General features: G+C 38.0%; 1 protein-coding gene across 2 annotated transcripts in view; it reads left to right on the forward strand.

Moving 5' to 3' along the window:
* diaph3 (diaphanous-related formin 3) overlaps positions 1 to 22,526 on the forward strand; it is a 323,176-nt gene that overhangs the window by 135,887 nt on the left and 164,763 nt on the right. For both annotated transcript variants that reach the window (XM_079856725.1, XM_079856726.1), the window contains 5 exons: positions 1,858 to 1,976; positions 2,060 to 2,124; positions 3,378 to 3,482; positions 6,817 to 7,110; positions 9,581 to 9,695. In XM_079856725.1, the coding sequence (XP_079712851.1) occupies positions 1,858 to 1,976; positions 2,060 to 2,124; positions 3,378 to 3,482; positions 6,817 to 7,110; positions 9,581 to 9,695 (698 nt within the window). The remainder of the gene's footprint in view (positions 1 to 1,857; positions 1,977 to 2,059; positions 2,125 to 3,377; positions 3,483 to 6,816; positions 7,111 to 9,580; positions 9,696 to 22,526) is intronic.

Here is a 22,526-nt window from a genome sequence, read left to right on the forward strand (position 1 = left end):
AGCTTTTCAAGATCTTTAGCCAGTGAGCTGTATATTGTTTTTAGAATAACAGCTTTGACAGAAAAGAAGTGCAAATGGAAATAGAGGTGTAGAGATAGAGACCATCTGCTGAGTGGCGGTACTGGAGAAAAGCAGCACTCATTCTGCAGCTGATGCAAATATCTATCTGTCTCTCTGTCTGTCTCTCTCTCTATCCATCTATCCATCTACATACACATACTTGGAGGGTGGACCTGGTGAATTTCTTTTGTTTTCTGTCCTGCAGTTAATCTTGCAAATATAAGTATCCCAGAGAACTTGTTTTTAAACACACATTCTGACCAAATAAACATAAATTTGCTTTGTTGTCTTTTCGAGTCCTGCTGGTGAATTGGTCAATTATTATTAAACGGTCCCAGTCCTCCCAGTAAGCTCTTCTCTCCTCATGAACATTTCTCTCTAAACTCTGTCCATGAATGCTGCTTATTCTACACAGGCAGTCCACACACACCCTGCTGGTCTCTTACCCCCAAACTATCCAATGACAGTGTCTAACAAAGAGAATGAACCTGCTTTCATCTTCCTCTCATCTCACATGCCCACATTACTGTTCCCCTTCCCTATACCCCCCCTCTCTCTTTCTCTCTCTCTTTTCATCTGTGGCGTCTGCTCAAAGATAGTTTTCATGTCTTCGAGCTCACAGCTGGGGGTGTGTTAAACCTGGTCTTGATCAAAAGAGAGGCTTCTAATATGTAGAATACAGGATATATGACTTAGTTTTAAAAAACACAGCAGATAGGCAATGTATACCTTGTTCATTAATATACACACATTCACATGCCAATTGCGCTGTTCAAGTGGTTGTTTTGCTCTTTCTGAAGTCATTATGGAAAAGAACGTTCAGTGACCACACATTGCTTATGTTTTCTATTTATGGTCAGTTATTCTCTATGGGAATGTGGATTTATGTGCCTTTTAATGCTGACTCAATTTATGTAAACCATATTAGAATATTTGAGATTTCAAATATGAGGTTGATTTAGGTACTTTATTTGTTCCATTTTCAAACATATCAATTAGTTAACTTGATTAATGGCACTAGAATTCTGAGACTGATTTTAATTATAATTGATTATAATTGAAATTTAGACAATCTTTTGGTGTCTAATTTTAAACATTATTATATGGCGCCGACTTCAGAGTACCTCGTAGAAATGATGCCTGTAAAAGGTCAAATGATCAAAGAAACTGATTGATCCTAATTATTTCCACTTGAAAGCTCTGCTAATTTGACTCTTTTTAATGAAAAGACTCTAATTGTGAGTCTAGGTCTGTATTCAGTCACAAAGGCTACATTTATTAAACGTCAACTCCGTTTATAATATGCAGGCCAATATCACTTCTGTTCTTTAAATGAAAATATATAGATATGCATATGATGAGCTTATATTATAGTGTTGGGAATAGGGAAGCAAAAGAGCAGGTTAGTTTTATTTTACCAGTGACTCTAGGTGTGAAGTTAAGGACATCCTTTGCTTGATGGCACAATTAGTTCACTCTATACAGTATCGCATACGCCATCCCTTTTCACTTTTTTTTGTCTCTCTCCATATCCCTCTCCATTTTATATCTCTCTTTCTGTTTTATATGAGTGTCGAGCAGCATCACAGATTTAAAGGACTCAGTCATTTTCATTGCACCAGTTAATAGCTTGTATAAGCCAGTATCGCTACTGTCAGAGGATTCAGAGTTAATTTAACAATTTTTCTCATTTTGTGCATGAGTCAATGGTACCATATTCCCAAAAAGATAATATAATGCATTGATTTTTCCTCCCTTTTCACTCTGTCTTATTCTCTCTTGTTCTCTGTCCTCTAGGCCTCAGTATTTTAAGATCATAGAGGAGTGTGTGTCTCAAATTGTCCTCCATCGTTGCGGTACAGATCCTGATTTCACATACCGCAAACGTCTGGATGTAGACTTCAGCCACCTGCTAGGTGTGTTTATGCTCTCACATATGAGCTGGTTAATTTGTTTTTTACCAACTGAAATGGTTAACCTTTCCTTCATTTCACTGCAGAGGTGTGTGTGGATAAAGCCAGGACTGAGGAGTTTGAACAGAGGGCCTCAGAGTTAGCTCAAAAGGCAAGTGCCCTTTCTTTCCCTCTTCTTTATCTTCCACCCCTCCCTTGTTTTCTATTTCTTTCTTCTCACTTTGGCTCCTCTAATGAAGTATGCGGCCTTTGAAGACCATTCACGACTGCACCATTTAGCTTTCTTTAATTAAGGCGAGATTACTTGAAATCGTTCAAACAGCCATTTGTAATTAACAGTATTCTGAGATTAAAAAGGCCCCTGTATTGATTGTTGGGAGCGTTCCTTTATAATTGTAGGCCGAAATGTATGTGGGCGAGGGCAACGGATCTATAGATCCCAAACCACAGCATTTTAACTACATCCTTTCCTGATGGCTATTTAACTTTTAAAATGAGCAACAAGTGGTTTCACATCCAGTAAATGATTGAAACTCAAACTTGTCTGTATTTCCCTCTCTGAAAAGTTTCATCTCTATTCATCCTCTTTAAATCAGCCACAAAAACACCTTTGTCACTATTTTTTGTGAGGATTAGTTTTGTGCAATAAAAGGTGGTTGTTATTTTTAGTTTTGTGGTATGGATATGTACACTACCATATAGTCGCTAGGATATCTCTAAGTCTCTCTAATACATTTATTTGATAAAAATACAGTAAAAAGTCCATTCTTCAGTTTCACATGATCCTTCAGAAATCCTTCAAATATGCTTGATTTCTTATCAATTTTGAAAACTGTTGTACTTAGTATGTTTGAGGAAACTGATTTTTTTCCCCAGAATTCATTGATGAATAGAAAGTTCAAATGAACAGCAATTATTTGAAATATGAACTCTTGTAACAATGTAAAAGTATTTATTTATTTACTGAACCCAAACTTTTGAATTGTAGTGCAATAATTCAGTCGATTTGCTTGTTTTTCTGTCAGTGATTCTATTGATCTTTTTAGCATCCACTACTAAGCAATGTGTAAGCCTAAACTAACCTGATTATATAGCTTATAGAATATATATTCCTCAAGACCATCTAATGAATTTTAGCTCTCTTTGCATGGTAAAGCAGTTTAAAGATTGATCTTTATTTCTCAATGCAAATCCTCTGACAGAACTTTTTGGATAAACCCTTAATTAAATTTTCTATGTTTTGTATTTCTTTCATTGTAGTGTAATTATCTTTAATTTCAGTAATTAGTTCTCAGCCTTAGTACATAATTCTAACAGAAGAACACAACTGAGCAGTACTCAAACATCTTTGAGAACTGTTTTGATGAATTTTTTTTTGTCATCTGCTATGGTTTTGCTCTCCAGTTTGATGAGGAGTTCCTGGGAAGACAGGAAGCTCAAGCCCAGATGTTGAAGAGAGAGGAGAAGATCATTGAGCTGGAAGCTGAACTTCAGGCCTATAGAAACCAGGTATCCATGCTTTTCTTTCTCTTTGTTTTGGCTAATTTCTGTCACTGGTTTTGATGGCATTGCTGCACTCTTTCTTTAACTCTTTTGTTCTTTAATTTCAGTTGCATCCGTCTAACTTTGTTTTTTCTTTAATTGGTTAGTTGAGATGAAATCTTGTTAATGGGAAATCATAACACCACAGTGATTACGCCAGTGATGTATTTGTTTTAATTAGATTTCTATCATCTTTTCTGAAATAAACAGAAACAATGTGCAGAATTTCTTACCTCAGATAAAGATGTTTTTGGCACTAAAAAACAAGCACTCAAGAAATATTCAGCATTTTCATGGGGATAATGTGAAACAGTTGAAACAGTTGAAAACAGTTCTGATTCAGTTGTTGTTCAGACCAACTGGAAGGCTAATTTGCAACAGGTTCCTTTGGTAGATGGCAATGCTACAATAAATTATGTGCGGGGGTAAATTTGAAACCTTGTGCCCTTGGCCAGTGGATTGTTTAGATCCACACAAGCAATACGGCACATCTGTTGCATATGGCAGTTTCTCTGTTTGTTTGTTTTTTCACTTTCTAGCTCTCCTTGCTTTGTGTCTGTACTCCTCTCCTCCATTCTGTCCTCGACTCAAGACTCGAGACTCTTTGTTTTTTATGGACGTGCAAACCCCTCCCATTGACATGACAAATAGGGCATCAACTGAACAGTTTGTTTGATCAATTGCTTTTTGGCTCAACGGGCTATCGTCGATAGAGCGGATCAATTCTTAAATGATGGTGGCCAATGAGCGAAGTGAAAGTTTGGAGTGCAGGCAGTTAAGCTGATCCATCTCTTTGGGGTGCGATCGTTTGCAGCAACGCAAAACGTAATCACCCAGTCAATTCTCCACATATGCAGGAGCGTCAGTCATGCTGACTCTTAGCCTGTGAATTATCTGGAGGCCGGTGTGCGTGCAGTTTGAATTAGAGCACACCTACTTGTTCAATAAATCCCCTCCCCACACCCTTGCAGCTGTTTGCCATTCAGAATGAATGGAGTGAGTACACTAGAGTAATGTATTGTACTTGTTTTCTCTGAATGTTTGATGGGTTTGAGGTGTTTTTATCAAGGAAAGGGTTATGGTCTTATTAATCTTTTATATTTACTTATCTGAGTAAATCTGGAAGGACAGGTACTGTAAGTCTCTGTTGTACATAAATGATACGTTACAACTCAAAGGATCTTTTATTTTTATTTGCTTCCTCAATTTTTATCTGATATCGCCATGATAATACCATGAACTTATTGCAGTGATGGTCACTCTGGAGTTACATAGTGTTTGAGGACCTTGCTCAGTCATGCAATTGGTGATGGATTCTGGCAGCGATCAGGAAACTTTCTCTTTACTCTCCACCGAATCTTAACCTCTACATCACTCCACCGCCCAGAAGTACATTGCTACTGTAGCCAGCAGGATTCAAACCTGCTTTGAGAAACGTAAATGGTTTATATATCCTGCCCTACAAAGGCAAAAGACCTTAGTGTGGAACTGAGAAAAATGACTTTAAAGATTTTTAGTTGTCCCGCCAAATTAATTATAGTTAGGACACTGGAAATCTGGCATACAGATGTTTTAGTAATGAAAATGATATACATAAAAATCTTGAGCTCAAACTTGACTTTTGACCGATATTTTAAAGTTACTGTACTCTGCCTTTGTATTGTCAGCAAAAAGTGAGAAGTCATGCCAAGGCAAAAGGCAGTAACTTCCACATCATCAATATTTGGTTGCTGATCACTATTAACAAAATCATTATAGTAACACCTGTATAAAATCTAGTGATCATGGCATTTATTTTGTATGATTTACAATTATTTATAGCCATCTACTTATTGCTATCCTGTGCTTTGGTTGCATTCTGATGGCATTATTAATATATTTGACATGACAAAATATCTCCATAGATATACAGTATTAGTCCAGCGTTGGTTCGACCGTGTTTAGGGTGGTGCTGAAGGTGCCGACGAAGTTTTGGCACTCTGCCAGCTAGATGCATGAGTGTTTCAACCAGGTCCGGTACCCAAACTGGTTGAGGCGGGGCTTTAGTTCTTTGTTGTATTCATCTGCTACGGCATGTGTAACATTTTTCTGTCAACTCTGCATAATCCTTCGCGATCGACCATACTAAATGTTCTGACCGCATTTGTGCAGGACAAAGCTCTGAGGTCATCAGAAGTTAGAGGGACTGATGGCAGCTGTACAAAGTACACAGGCTACACCGTAATTTTAATTTTAATGGACAGTAAAACAAAGGCAGATAACCGTACAATCTGATAGGTAGCATTATTTGATATAACACCGGCACAGTAACTTCATATTGACGCGCGGCTAAAAACAATTTTCGACCAAAAACTAAGTTAAGGTCTTTTGCCTTTGCACGGCAGCATTAGCATAGGGCTAAAATTTTATGCATAAATCATCTTGACTTTTTTTTTTTGTCTTCATTACGGCTTTCTTTTCACTTTTTTTTATTTTGCATACTTTATCTCCTTGTGTTCTATTTACTTTTCATTTCATTTATTCTGAATGGGTTGCTCTTCATGGTTAGTTACATTTATTTACATATATTTTATGTATCTTGAATGAACTATTTTAATGTTAATTTATAACTGTACTATTTTGCATGGTTAATTAATGGGGTAGTTTGTTATTTTATACAACTTGAAATGTGTATTATTATGTAGAAATTTACATTTATATTAATAAATGCTGTAAAATATTTTTTTAATTTATTGTTCATAATACTTATTGCATTAACTTCTTGAACTGAATTAGAACCTTATTGTAAATTGTCTTCAAAAGTTTGGGGTCATTAAGAGTTTTTTGTGTGGAAATAAATGAATACTTTTATTCAGAATGCTAAATAAATGCTGCTTTTTTAAACTTTCTATTCATCCAAATTAATCACTGTTTTCTCAAAAATATTAAGCTGCACAACTGCTTTTTGACTAACATTAATAATAAGAAGAATGTTTCTTGAGCACCAAATCAACATAAGAATTATTTCTGAGCAATAATGTGACAGTAATGGCTGCTGAATATTCAGCATTGCCATTAATAATTTACATTTTAAAATATATTAAAATAGAAAACAATTGTATTGAATTGTAATATTTCACAATATTACTGTTTTAACTGTATTTTTCATCAAATAAATGCAGCCTCTGTGAGACTTCTTTCAAAAACATAAATCTTACTGACCCCACATTTTTAAGTTTTAATGTTGTTTTAGAAACAGGAACTGAATTAATATGAGGCATGTTTCTCCTCTTTCCTACCTTTTTGTTTTCTGTTTTCACAGTTCGGAGCCGTTCCAGTGGTCTTGTCTTCAACTGCCTCTTCCTCATTCCCCCCTGCTCCACCTCCTCCTCCACCTCCTCCTGGGGCTGCAGCTCTGCCACCTCCTCCACCTCCACCACCTCCACCACCTCCATCAGGCTGTGCCTTCGTACCTGGGATGCCTCCACCCCCTCCTCCTCCTCTAGGACTGGGTGCGCTGACATCCTACTCAATCCAACACACGCTGCCTTTCGGCCTGAAACCCAAGAAGGAATTCAAACCCGAGACTTCCATGAAGCGCCTCAATTGGTCCAAGGTAAAAAAAAATTGTGCCATAAACTACTTTTTTTTTAGACTTTAACTTCACTCAAACCCTTGCGGGACAGAATCCTCCTTTGGTGCTCAAGCATCAACAGCAGAAAAGACAGATGTTTGCGAAGTAACCAAAGAAAACTTCTTCTGTTTGCTGCCAAGCATCATTAAAGGATATGTTTCTCTGCTGTGAAGGATCACACTTTACTGTGCGGATTCCTCCTCTTGTTTCTCGGCAGATGTTGCGATACGATGTCTTGAGTTGTGTTAGTTTATAACATTACGATTAATATTTAATCTCTGTCCTTTTTGCCACCGTCATACAGATGTTTTTAAAAAATCCGCCATATGCTTCATCTCATCCGAAACCTGTTTGTAATTAGCCATTAGACGGACACAAATATGCTTTTTTAAACAGCTGCTTGAGAAACCGACGCCATACAATATTCATGGCTCCTGACCCAAGACTTTTATCACTCATTAACAAGAGCTTTGCAGCTTAGAAAGTCAAAGACGAGGCAGCTGGTGCATCATGGGAAACATGCCACCCCATGCCGTCAAAGGGGCTGAACATAGCATTGCATGTTCGCTTAATCACGCTCGCAGTTGGAAACGTGGGTTAATCACTTCCACTGAGAGGCTACTCTTCAGGCTCATGTTCTGTCCGTTCCTGATTGTTTGATTTCTTTGAACATGTCCTCATGGAGCAGATTTGAAGAGCTGTTATTGGCTCAGGTATTTGGCAGGAGTGTGAGGTCTGTTCATTAGCGCAGCCAGTCTCATTGATTACCCTTTGAGTCTTTATGTTAACAAGAAGACTCCTTTAAACTGATCATCCCACAATACTCTTCTCTCCCAAGTGTTACTATGGCTTCCTTTCACACCTCCAGATTAGATATTTGAACACTACTGAAGACATCGTTTGTAGTCTTAATTTCCGTCTTTACAACATCACCATAATACAGAAGTAGATTTACTTCTTTCCTTTAAAGTAACACTAAGTAACTTTTCAACCTTCATAATATATTTCCAAAACGCTTGTGATGGTACATCGACTTAAAATAGGTTGAATGACGCGTCTGCCATAGCCTGATGGGGTTTGTATAGTTTTTAATCGTACTTTTAAACTTCGGGGTTCGGGTAGTAACACCCGCGCACAAAAAGAACTACAAAATTCGACTGCTTTACGGCATAGGCTACCTCACTTCCCCCAACACGTCCTCGCGTGCTGTTGGACTTGTAAGTATATTGCTTATACTGTATATCACTCGGACAAGCTTTTTACTCGTTGGTGTGAGCTAAAAAGCACCTGGCGTTCTTGTTGATGGATTAGTAGACATCTTCGGAGGCTAGCTGTGCTTGTTCGATGTCCGACGATTTGTAACGCGTTGTGTTTATTCCCCAATCGAACTCGTGTAACTGTCTGTCACACCACGTTCTACCGTCCACAGCATTACTTGATAAACAAAAATAGGACAAGAATGAGCATCAAACAGAAACAATCCGCTTACGGTGTGTTCGGGGCGCACATACAATACAGACTGTGCCGAGTCAGTTAAACAGGGCGCGCGCAGCTCTTAAAGGGGACACACCTTATTGCCACTCGTTACAGCTTCTATCCGACTGAACAGGGACCGGTATACAGGGGCATCAGGCTCAGGATCAGTGAGTGAATAGACTGCTGCTTGAGTGGTATTTACGACAGTAACGTTAAATACAAGTAGTCCACAGCGACTCTAGGGGTCGTTGTTTGACCAAAACGGAAATCCTACATAATGGGGCTTTAATTCTTCTTTCTTTTAATTCTTCTTTCCTTTAATTCTTCTTTCCTTTAGGTCGTCTTTCTTTCTTTCTTTCTTTCTTTCTTTCTTTCCTTCTTTCTTTCTTTCTTTCTTTCTTTCTTTCTTTCTTTCTTTCTTTCTTTCTTTCTTTCCTTCCTTCCTTCCTTCTTTCTTTCTTTCTTTCTTTCTTTCTTTCTTTCTTTCTTTCTTTCAGATTATTTTTACCATTTAGTTTCCTCTCCATTCCTTCTCTCTTCTTTTTCATCCTAATTTTCTTTTTCTTTTTTTCCTTAGTTTTTTTTTTTTTTGGTTCCCCCCCCTCTAAATGATGATCTCCGGTTTGTGTTCCTTCATTGCAGTGCTTCATGGCTGTTTTAGGCATGTGTTTGTGTGGCCTGTGTGTGGTGATCGCCCTGTATTTTCATGTACTGAGAAAACTGAGAATAAGCCTCTCCAGGGCTGCATTCAGCTGTCACACACACTGACATGTAGGAGAACAAAATAAAGACGTGCGATAGAACACAATATGAATATTTGAATAGGTTTCCTCTTTACTTTTTCATAAATCCACCTCACTGTTTAGATGCATCATGTTTCCTAGCAACTCCAGCATCTTGACCTAACGTGATGTGTCATGATGATGTCAGGCCGTGATTTTTTTTTTTAGTTTCTTTGCTTTCTGTGTCTGTGTAGATCTCACCCCAGGAGATGTCCGAGAGCTGTTTTTGGGTCATCGCCAAAGAGGATCGTTATGAGAACGAGGACCTACTTACCAGGCTGGCCGTTACCTTCGGCACACAGCGAGCCGGTCAGTCAATGCTAATGTTTCTTTGTAGTTCTGCAAATAAACCTGATGCACTGCATAAATACTGCGCTGTGTTAGCATAATAAATAATTGAAATGCTTTTTGTTTTTTTGGAAACTCTGCCTAGCCACAGTTGCCATGTTTCCTTCCAAAGTTGCGGATTTTACTTTTGCACAATATTGGAATATCGCATAAAACATTTGCAAATAAAGCGTGTTCTAGAAAAACTCACTTCCTGGGAAATTGGCACAAAATATCTGTAATAAAAATGGAAGCTTTTTTCATAGATCATAAATGACGCAATAAATGCTGTAATGTTGTCTTGTGTTCGGATGCTGGTGCCTTGTGTTTGGGAACACAAAAGTGTTCTTGTAGGTATTATACCCTATCAATTTGATTACAGACTATGGCTCATGCATTTCAGAATGACAAAACCAACATTTGAGTTGCTGTGCAATGAAATTGGTCTGCTGTTTAGTCCAATTATCTAATCACATCTTCTGTTGAGGCAAAGTAACATGAGTTTTTTTGTTGGTGCATTTATTTTATTTGTTGTGCCTTTAAGATATTGATTTGGTAAATGTGTGTTCCAATTAGGGCTGGGCGATAAAACGGTATTGGTATTTATCGACGGTACACCATTGTCGGTAACGAATTAAAAAATGTTCGATATAGCACTCGATATTTTCATTAAAATGCGTGAACATCACTGGCGTGACCACCACAACGTTGCCCAACATCAAATGGCAAATGTAATGAAAGCGGAACGAAACTGCGCTACTCATTATTTTGTGTTTCACGGACCTTTATCAGTTGACACTAGTGCAGCGCATGACGATCTTGATCAAGCGACACTGTTACTACACAGCGCTAAGAGATCCAGTAAAGTAGGCATTTGAGCATTTGAATTAGCCACTGAAGTAATAACATCGCTGCGAGATCTAGTGAGGAGCATTCAAATTTCTCCGTTGTTAACAGATTAAACAGCGTTGACGTGGAAACTAGGAGAAACATTGTGCCATGAATGAACTAGTTATAGTTATAGTCCACAAATCAGCAACATTCACCATGGATTTAATATAGTAACACTAACTGTAACCATGGAAGTTTGGCAGGAATAGTAAAATGCTCTAAGTGTGTGTCACATGTTTTTCCAGCACTTCAAAACTAAAATATTATCATATTTAAATGTTATTTTTAATGTTATGACCAAAACATAATTTGTTCATCCTTCAAAAATTACCATCATTTATAAAACTAAAAGTTTCAAGATGTAGGAAAACTCACACTTGGCTTGTTGAGATATATATATATATATATATATATATATATATATATATATATATATATATATATATATATATATATATTAGGGGTGTAACGGTTCACAAAATTCACGGTTCGGTTCGATACGATACACTCGTCTCACGGTTCGGTACGGTTCGGTTCGGTACGTTTTCCATACAGCAAAAATAAATAAATGCCAGAGAAATTTCCTTGAATTAATTTTTTTTATTATTGTTTTATTTATTAAAACTAACATCATAAAGTATGATTTTTTTTTTTTTTTTTTGAGCAATAATGGAGCTATACTTGACTCTTCTTATGAGCATATAAAACAAAACAGCTCCTTGGACAAAATGAAATGTATTATAGTAGTAGGCTAGTTTAGTTCAGATTACATTTGAGGGCAGCAATTGTATTCATAATGTCAAAATAAAACCGACGTAATGTTACTTGAAAGCATTATAGCCCACTATTCCTGACAAACTTCCATACCTTGCAGTTAGTGTTAAGCAAATCCATTCCACGGTGAATGTTGCTGATCTGTGACACCGGCCAGTTCATTCATGGCACGATGTTTCTTCCTGGTTTCCACGTCAGCGCTGTTTGATCCGTTAACAGAGAAATGTCCATATTTCTCACTAGATTACGGAAGCCCTAAGAGGCCATGGATTATATTTTTTTTTCTCTGTTGTTTTCTCGTGATAATGATTTAATTTTCTCGTGATCTCGAGATAACAAAAGTTGTTTTCTCGTGATCACGACTTAATTTTCTCGTTATCTCGAGATAACAAAAGTTGTTTTCTCGTGATCACGACTTTTTTTTTTTCTGCGTAGTCGGCACGTATAAGCACCAAAAGCAGAATAAAGCAGCATCATGGATGATCGCATTCGCTTTTACTTTGATAACGGGCTCACTCAAAATGAAATAGTTCTATGTCTGTCAGTGATTGACGACTTCCACATTAGTGTCCGACACTTAGAAGGAGGCTGTCAGGTCTGCAACTTTATCGTATAAGACAATAGCCTATAGCTACCCTGAACGTGTAGTCAGTTTCATTGCCAGCCAACTTCAGGGACCTGGACGTCTGCATGTCTACCAGATTTATGTTTGAAAGATGCAGATTAATGTTTTTTTGCGGCTGACCCGACAAATGGTCAGAGAGGTTCAGTTAAGTCTGGCCAGGTTCTCCACCTCTCTCTCAAAGCAGTTATAAAATCCATCTCTTCTGCGGGCTTTTTATGAAGTAGATTTCAAAATCAAAGAAGCCAGCTCGCACGTAGGCTACATCATGATATACACAACATTCAGAAGGAGCGAGATTTTCTCGCGAATCGCGATACACACGGCGTGAGAAAACGGTTTTATGTCGAGATCATATATTAGAAATTAAGTCGTGATCACGAGAAAACAACTTTTGTTATCTCGAGATAACGAGAAAATTAAGTCGTGATCACGAGAAAACAACTTTTGTTATCTCGAGATCACGAGAAAATTAAGTCGTGATCACGAGAAAACAAGATAGAAAAAAAACAACAATCCATGGCCTCTTAGGGCTTCCGTACTAGATCTCGCAGCGATGTTATTACTTAAGTGGCGAATTCAAAAAGCATTTGAAATTCAAATGCTTTCTTTATTGGTCTGGATCTCTTAGCGCTGTGTGGTAGTGTTGCTTGATCAGGCTCGCGCATAGGGCTCGCGAGTCCTGCTTCACAGGTCAAAACTGATAAACGGTCCACACAAACACATAGCTCAGTTTCGTTCCTTACATTGCGTTTGCCAGTTGATGTTGTGGTCGCGCCAGCCTCTATGAGCGCGCTTGCCACCCGCGACGCGCCTTCATTTGAAATAACAAAATTTTGGTCGGCAGAAAAAATGGTCCAGCGAACCGTTCGGTACGTAATGCGTACCGAAAACCGAACCGAAAGCCTCGTACCGAACGGTTCGATACGAATACGCGTATCGTTACACCCCTAATATATATATATATATATATATATATATATATATATATATATATATATATATATATAATTTTTTTTTTAAATCAAGGAAATTTCTCTGCCATTTTCCACTTTTTTATCTTTGTATAAGATATAAAGAAGATATTTTTGTTCTTGACTGCTAAAACTAATATAATTTCTTGTTTGCCCTAATAATGTGAAAAAAAAAAAAAAAAAGGTTATAAAAAATGTCAATTATCGATACCGGACGATATGAAACATTATATCGTGATAACTGTTTTAGCTATATCGCACAGCTCTATTGGCAATTCGTCTTTTCTGTGTTTTTTTATATGGCATTTAAATCCAGCATTTTTTATACAGTATCCCAAAATTCACATAAAAATGGCTGTAGACATATCTAGTGAAATAATAATGAGGATGTAGATATTATAAATTCTAAACACCAGAAGAACTAACCTTGATTTATTTATTTTTTTATTTTAATTTTTTCTGGCTGCGTGTAGCACCTGTAGCTCTACGTATCTTTCTTAATAATTGCATTTTTAGAAACAAATGAAGTTTGAACAAGGTTCACTTCAGTCTAACCTCCGAGCTTTATGTGGCACATTTCAGCTCATATTGTTTTAGTAATGTTTCTTAATAAAATACAAGCCTGCAAAGAGGCTGATATTGAAGAATGAGTCAGCACTAAACTATATTAGACCCTACTGCAAACTCACTGCCTGTCAGTAAATGCAACAAAGCACAGTTGCTCAGTGGTTAGCCAATCATATCTTAAAGAACACAAGTTTTAGCTTAGGATTTTTAATGTTTTATTTTGGTAGTAACATTTTCTTGTATTCAAATTGAGGAAGTGAAAGTATTCAGACTTAAAATCAAGAATCAGCTTTCAAAATGTTCTACCTTCATCAGTCAGACTTGTAACCTTCCTTGAATGAGCTACGTGGGCTTTAGAGAGACAGACTTCCCAAGCTGTTGGATGTTCCCTCCAACTCTTCGACAGGACGTTGCCTACTGCTGTCACGATTGGGTTTTTGTACTGCTACCCACACACAGACACTAAATAAACCGAAGTTATACACACCAGAAATTTGTTTTGTACTAGTTTTGGATTTAGTCATTTAAACACTTTTACAGCCACAAGATAATTAAGATCTCTCTCTATCTCTCTTTCTCTCCCCCCCCCCCCCCCCCCCCCCCCCCTTCTGATGATTTATTCACATTAAGCTTGTTTTGAATTGCTCCGGCATGTTGCTTTACTTGATTTTCTTTTCAATTATTCATATCAGCATTGTCTACCTGTCACTACTCGGCTCTATATGCAGATATCTCTTTCTCTCTCTCTTCCATCCTTCTCAGTACCCACAGGGATGATGTTATGCGACCGAACCTTGAATTATGCACACAGTTTAAAATGTCTAGCTTCAATAGGGCAAATGGTGAAAGCGTGTTTTACAAGGTTGTCAGATTATTTAAATTATAATGTGTGTGAGGCAGATATTTTACATGTTGGCGAATCTGACTTTAATTATGCGAACATCATCATCCTCAACTCCGTCAGGTAAACAAAGCTCATCTTCCTCATTGTGATTTCTTGCTCACTTTCTTCATAGCTATTTTATCTGTCCATTTTACTTACTTGAGAACATAAGTGAAAAACTTTTTAATGAGTTTGCTTCAAAGTCTCTACTGGATGCTTTAGAGTGTTTTTTGTTGTAAGAGAAGCCTTTGAACTAGCCGTGTTTCGTTTTATTCCGGGTAATGTCATTCCAGATCAATTCAACTGAGACGACCAGAACAATGTGTCAAAGAGAATCTACACATACATAGTAAATACTATGAATTCACTGTGACTTTTCAGTTAAACTACTGGTTATTGCACATTCAGGCAACAGCTAACCAGTGGCATTCAGATAACTCTATGGATTAAAATAAAAGCCCCTAAATATATATTAAAAATATTTTAGTATTTTTATTTCGATTTTTTTTTTTTTTTTTTTTACGTCTGAAATTACTCTAATAGTGGGTATAAAAAAGATATAATTTATTTGTATTTGCTTTGAATTAAGTGCAGTAACAATATAATTATAAGCAAGTCTTTATACATCCCAAATATACATCTACTTATATTTTAGGGTATATATATATATATATATATATATATATATATATATATATATATATATATATATATATATATATATATATATATATGGATCATCATATTTTAGGTTCTTTGACATAAAAATTTGCCTTTTGGAAACATTAATGAATGTAAGTCTCATTGGTACCAATTGGTTAATGACCGATGGGCTTCATGTGTGTTAATTGCAATATGTATGTCCAGTGTCTGCTTTGCACAAGATTGACCCTCTTAACTTTTGCTAACCACTCTGTCTAGGTTAGATTATTTGGATGGACTTTATAGTCCGGCTCTGTCTGTTAACCTAAAGCAGGATTTGGTGCTGTCAGTCATACGCTCTCCAATCTTTGAGAAATGAAGACAACCTGTCAGATTCCACTTCACTTTACTTCAGGCCTGAGAACGCCGTGTTCCCAGACGTGATTACAGAACTCATGACAGCCGAAAACCAGACTTCCTCTCAAAGAACCAAGCGCTCAGCATCTCCGGTCACCCAGGGGCCCATCAGAGTTCTTTCACATCTCACTCGCAGATGGACTTCTCCTCTGTCTCCTTTCACTCCTCATCAAGTGTATTTGGGAGCTGCGGCGAGTGCTTTTGTATCAGTTTTATTTATTCATTGCATTTCTTTAAGGAGCAGAAGCTAACGTTTTGAATCCTCATGTCAGGACTGCATCTTTTAAGGCGGTGCACTGATCCCCCGCTCGCTGCTCTTTATCCCGTCTCTCAAGCTTTCTTAATTTCCCTTAAGTGCACCAACATCTGGAGCCCAATTAAACATTAACCAGAAGAATCAAGACTTCTACTCGCTAAAATATTAATTTTCACTGCTGCTGTTTGTTGTTCTCTGCTGTTGTTGTGCTCGCCATTGTTCGTCCCTGAAATGACTGCTCTGATTGAACAGACGTTTGCTTTTTTCAGTCTGAAATCTGTTAAAGTCCTGTTATTTTGCCACATCCTCTTTCCGTCAAAGCGGCAAAATGTAGGAAACAATCACCAGCAAGCTGCTTAGAGCAAGCTTGCCCTGCCTCTGTCTTTCATCAACCCTCTATCACAATGATTCAGGCCTTTGTTGGACCATTGAGTGATTGCTGGAATAGAGCCCACACACACAAACACATGCCCTGCAATCTGCCACCCTGATACTACCGTCTGCAGTTTCACACGACTTGCTAAACTTATCCGTCTGTCAGAAGTCAGTCAGTCAGAAGTCAGTGAGGAATCATTGGCATTGGGAGTTTGAGTGCAGGATGTCCAAGGAACCTTAGTAGAGGAGTACAGGAAGGATCTGTATGAAAGATTTTGGATGCTGTTAAATTTGGTCATTCACTACTCTGTTTTAATATTTCTTATTACACACTTGTAATTGACATTACTGTTCTCTCTTTAAATGAGTCATGTCATGAATTTTTTGCTATCTTGCCCTCAATCCACAATTTGATTCATCCATTTATTGAGTTTGGCTTGGACCTAATGATTCTTTGGCTGAAAGAATTGTGAATTGTGGAACATTCATATCTTTAAAATGTTAAATATAATAGTATACTTTTTAGCAAGATGCATAAAATTGTCTTTTACATGTATTCACCTTATTCCGGAAGTAGCACTGGGTGGCGCCATCCGCGTAATCTCACTTCCTGGTTTAGCTACTTAGCGCTTTGTTTGCCCTGGTCCAATCTGTTATCTGTCTTGATAGAAGTAGATAGACTATAATATTATAGCCAAATGCGTTGGCCTATGGTTATTAACAACTGCTGCAACGTACTAAAGTACATTTCACTTGAAGCTTTTGAAACAATGCCACAATCAAATTATTTAATAGCTGTGTCTTTCTAATAGCTATTACTTAGTTATGAAGATGTGCACAAACACTACTACATGTAAAGTTTGAAACATTATTACACCACAGTTTGTTTGCTTAATCACCAGATACATTTGCATTTGCCAACAGATGAGAAAAAAATAGCCACAAACTGGTGTAGAAAGAAAGTAGAGCCTCAACTAGATGAACAAGAGGGTAACGTTAGCTTAGCTAACTGCTAGCTGCAATTTCTTATGGTTTGATCTCTAACACAAGTAATGGCTGTAAAATAAATCCAGCGACTGAATTCTAGAGGACCATAGCTTTCAAACAAGGTATAGCATGTGTATGTGTCCTGTAGTGAGACCATTACAACATTAGATGTTTGTGGCTAATGTAGGCTAAACACTACACATCGGCCGGGCTGCGATCAGACAGGCAGACGGGTCATATAAACACCTAAAAGTCGTTTAAAAATTACCCCGAGAAACAGTGCATTGCTGTGCTGTTGGTACACACGTACATAGCACATTTGGCACAAATTAGCTTATCTTATGTGACATTTTATCAGTGAGACTTCTCTGCAGTTCTCCTCGAAATTGAATGAGGGTCCGCTAAACCGGAAGTTGGTTTACAACGGAAGTACTGGACAGAAGTAAAAGTGGGCGGGGCGGAATAAGGTGAATACAAAAAAAAAAAAAAAAAAATCAAATCAAATAAGGTTGTTCTTTTGAACTTTCTATTCATGTAGCATGGTTTTTATTCAGCAGCACAACTGTTTTCAATAGTAGCCGCATTTCTATTACCCTTCAAATTGCGCAAATTGAAAATAAGCCCAATGGAAACACGTCAATTTCGCGAAAACTCCCATATATCGCAAAAAAGTTTTTACGCTCGCATGACGTGGTTTTTCAAGCAATTCGAAAAAGGAAAACTTCGCAAAGCTGCAATGGAAACCGCTTTTGCGCATTTACAGGTCACCTGATGTAGATGACACTATGTTTGGACAGAAGATGAGACAATGTTCTTTATTAAACTCATAAAAGTCAAAAGAAATACGGGAATACTGGACTCTAAACAACAAAGAAATGCCACAGTCAAGACCTCGAAGCAGATATGAGGGAGAAACACCTCATGTGCCACTCACAAGTATAAAGGTCTTTCCTTGCCATTAATGCTTGGATATCACACCTACTCTTTCGATTAAAAATAATGGCTAGTGTGGTGGCTAGGATGTACTTAAACCTACCAACATCCATTGCCATGATTTTTGGAATTGGAACAAGTTTTAGTCGCATAACATCAAACATGGAAACACGGCTAGTGATAATAAAGAACTTTCTTGATTTCTGAAGGATCATGTAAGTAAAGGCTGCTGAAAATCAGCTTTGCCATAAATGACATTTTAAAATATATTAAAATAGAAAACACTTATTCAGTTGTAATATTTTTTTTTTAAATATATTAAAATAGAAAACACTTATATTCAGTTGTAATAATATTTCACAATAGTATAGATTTTACAAATTTTTTGATGAAGTGTGATTTAGGCATTATAAATCGCTATCCCATGTGCTCTTTAAGTGGACTCAAATCAGTAAATGAACCGAATTGTTCATGACAATAATTTTTTGATTTTTAGAAAATGTTATCTTTTGAAATATAAGGATAAGAATACAATTTGAGGGTCTACAAAACAAAGGGAAAAAAGATAAATGTATTATACGATCCTCTAATTACTGGTCTTTTATTGGCTGAACCTCCCATGGCTTCATTTACATTACATGGACAACGTGCACTCAGAGCTTTTCAGGATTGTAAAATATTATATTTTAGTATTGCATTATACCATACCACTGTTTCATACAATAAAAAATAACATTTGATCCCACACACAAAAAGGAAACAATGTAATGTGAAAATAAATAAATGCAAGCTCCAGCACTATTATTTACAACACTGAAAATGCTGTTATTCAAGCAGACAAACAAACATTGTTGTGAACGTTTTCATTATAAATCTGACACTTTTCTCGATTTATTTATTCCTTCTCTTTATTTGAAGTTTCAGTTCTCTCTCCTTCCTGAAATAACAGCAAGAGAGTACAAGCATCTTTAACAATGTGGTCTTTGCTGCTTTAATGGCTGGTTATTTTGTTCAAGATATTGTGAGTTCTGAGGCGAGCGTGTCCCTCTTGTCAGATGACGCTGCCGCTGCCCCATTGACTTGAATGTGGGAGGGAGCAGGTGTGAGTGTGTTCGTTATGTGTGACTTTGTATGTATGTCATCTGTCACGCCTGCTTTGTGTTTGTGAGAGAGTGTGAGCACAGGTGTTGTAGCCTCTTTGAGTTGATAACATCTGCAGGGGCCAAATCTCTTCTCCGCCCACCCCTCCAGATGTGGCTCGTCCTCTGGGAGCAGGTGCCGAGGCGGTGTTGCTGAGCCAAACGGCTGTTGGGACGTCCCAGGGGAATGCTTCTCCGTTGGTACTGTTTTCCTAATAACAACCTATGAAAACTGTCAGACTGTAACCTGAAACAAAACCTCACCAGAAGTGACGTTCAGCATTGTGTAATATGACCCTTATTTCACAAGTTGCAAATTGCTGATGGATGAAATGGTACGAGGTAGATCTAGCTTGTGAGTTTGTATTATTGGTCCAGAAACTTCTCCAGGTCATATGGTATAAACATAGAGTTTAGCGAGACTGATATATTCCAGAGTCCTTCATGACATGTTAAATGTGATTTCTTGTAGGAATGATGCATTTTATTCAGCACATTTTCCCCCTCTTTATGAGCAGTTGTGTAGGTGTAATTGTGTATCTGTGGCATCAAGGCCTTATTTTGTTATTTATATAGGTTGTCACGTATAAACTAAATATTGGCTCTGGTTTTTCTGTAAGACATACTAAACTGTGTAAAGAAAACTCACGGTTGGCCCACACAAAATCTGTGCTTACAGAAAGGTCTGTATAATTAGAGTCCCTCATTCACACAATTTTACCCATTCCTTACCCTTGCATTTTTGTTTGATTTGGGGCTAAATTGTTTGTACTTACAGCTGCCAATAACAGTTCAGTGCTCAATTTTTTGCCATGTTTAAATCAATTCCACAGATTTCCCTTCAAAAAGCTCCATAGATTCCATATGGCCAAGTTCAGAGGTGTACTGGGGGTGACAACTGCATTTAAATGGAGTAAATCTCTGTTGTTGTCTCTGTTGTTGTTATTGTTATCCGTCTATCCATCGATCGATCGTTCGTTCATATGTGGCCGTAGGTAGATAGTAACAGAAAAAGTCTTGATTTTATCTTTCTGGTCCAGATACAGATGAAGCCTATCTGCAGTCATTTATTTCTTCAATCAGACATTTATCTCTAAACATGTGCTTGGGTTATCCTCATCTGCCTAATGTGTCTTAGAATCTGTCCCCACCATGTCATTTCCTGTTCAGATATAAAGCTTGGCATGGCAAAACTGCCATTCGTGCCAAGCACTTCTCACTTTTGCCTTCTTCCCTCATTTGCAGAAAGCATTACTATGTGAGAGCGAGATAAACACACACTTCTGCTTGCACTGCTCACATCCTGGATTCTCAACAATCCCTAAAATCAGACCGAAATAAATGATAAAAACTGGGCGTGAGGGGAACAAAAAGCTCAAAGATTGCGCTGAGTTTGCATGGCTTTTACTGAGCTCGGGTTCCCCCGGAGATGGCCCTCTCACGACCGTCCTGATAGAGATTATATGATGTGGAGGCAGAATTGAGGATGAGGAGGAGAGAACCTTCAGATTTGCATGCCAAGTCATGCACATCTACATTGAAAAGGTTTTTGTGGGCGCATGTTCATAGAAAAGGAATATTTTCTATTTGGTTGTATGACGTCAGTTGTTCCGCCCAATTTCAGATGGGAAATGTCTGAGACGTGAGACGTCTCACTCCTGAGACGTGTGTGCAAGGAGTTGCTGGGTTTTTTTTTAATACCCATTTACACGAATAGAAGAGAAAGTACATTTCAAGGATCAGGAATGCATATCATAAAGTGCTCATGTAACACTGACTAATGGCGCTTTTCCATTACCAGTACCAGCTCGACTCGACTCGCCTCGTCTTGGCTCGGCTCGCTTTTCGCTCCGTTTTCCATTGCAGATAGTACCTCCACAATAGTACCTGGTCGTCATAGCGACGGCGCAGGAAACTGCCGTGATGTAATCTTCTACGCGACACACACCCGCTACCCACACACACAGGACAATGGAGGAAATCGCGTCTGGCACGTGCAATGATGACGCAGTGAATAGTGACGCTTCTCTCTGACCAATCAGCAGTCTGCCGTGTTTTCACGTCACATTTTACTATCGCCTCAGCTCCTCCAGAACCTCGCCGGAGGTGATATGAAAAAAAGTACCTGGAAGCAGGTACAGGTACAACTTTTACACAGTGAAAAACCAAACAAAGGCGAGTCGAGTCGAGGCGAGCTGGTACTGTGTAGTGGAAAAGTGCCATAAATGACTCCAGAAAAAATAGTGAAGGTCTAAAATAGTGCTGCACGATTAATGATATCGCAATCGCAATGTCAAGCCTACGCGATTATATGATGCAAAATGCTGCGATTTTATATTAAATAAACAAATTAGCGCTGTTAACGCAATTAACGCAGCATCTGTTAATTTTTGGTATCCTTTGGCTAGTGTTACATGATCCCGCTCTTATTCATGCAAATGCTTTTAAACCATTCATGCGCGATAAGACAAAAAAGAGCGCGCTGCCTGTGAATGTCCTGACTGTGACACACAGAAAGCACTCGCGCTAATATTGTGTGCGCGCACAAAACAGCATGCCAGAATACAGTTCTCTGTCGAGCTTGAACGAACAATAACACACACAATTATGCTAAAATGTCTATTTGTCGAGTATCTTCATAACATAAGAGTAGTCTTATGATGAACGTTGAGAGTTGTGACTCGTGAGAGAATGAGGCGCCTGTGAGATCCTCGTCTGACAGCAGCGGCTGGTCTTAAAGAGACAGTACACAGTAGCCACTAATTATATCTGTCGCTAAAGTTAATCAAAGAACAAAGGGAACAGAGAAAAACACTCACTGCTCTTGACTAAAAACTTTTTTCTTTAGGCAGATTATCACTAATCTGTGTGTGCATTTATTTTCCTTGCGAACCAAGCAAGTTGACTCATGAAACCATTTGTTTATTATATCGCATATCGCGATCGCAATATTTACCTCAATTATCGCAATATGACATTTTCCCCAAATCGTGCAGCCCTAGTCTAAAATGAGCAGAAGCTTTCTGATGTCTTAATCTGTATATGTGTTGTTGCTGTTGTTCAGCACAGAGTTTGGTTTCCTAGATCAGAGAGATGAAGCATGTCTATCTCTTTCATCATCCCTCTATTCTTGGCGTATTTCAGCACTTTTTTCCAACCTGTATTGAGCTGTAGTGCGGTTCTTTTCTGTGAAGCCTTTCACTTGTTCGTTCGTTCCTTTCTTTCTCTCTCTCTCTCTCTCTCTCTCTCTCTCTCTCTCTCTCTCTCTCTCTCTCTCTCTCTCTCTCTCTCTCTCTCTCTCTCTCTCTCTCTCTCTCTCTCTCTCTCTCTCTCTCTCTCTCTCTCCCCACTCC

The sequence above is a fragment of the Squalius cephalus genome, assembly GCF_949319135.1.
Source record: "Squalius cephalus genome assembly, chromosome: 22".
Taxonomy (NCBI): domain Eukaryota; kingdom Metazoa; phylum Chordata; class Actinopteri; order Cypriniformes; family Leuciscidae; genus Squalius; species Squalius cephalus.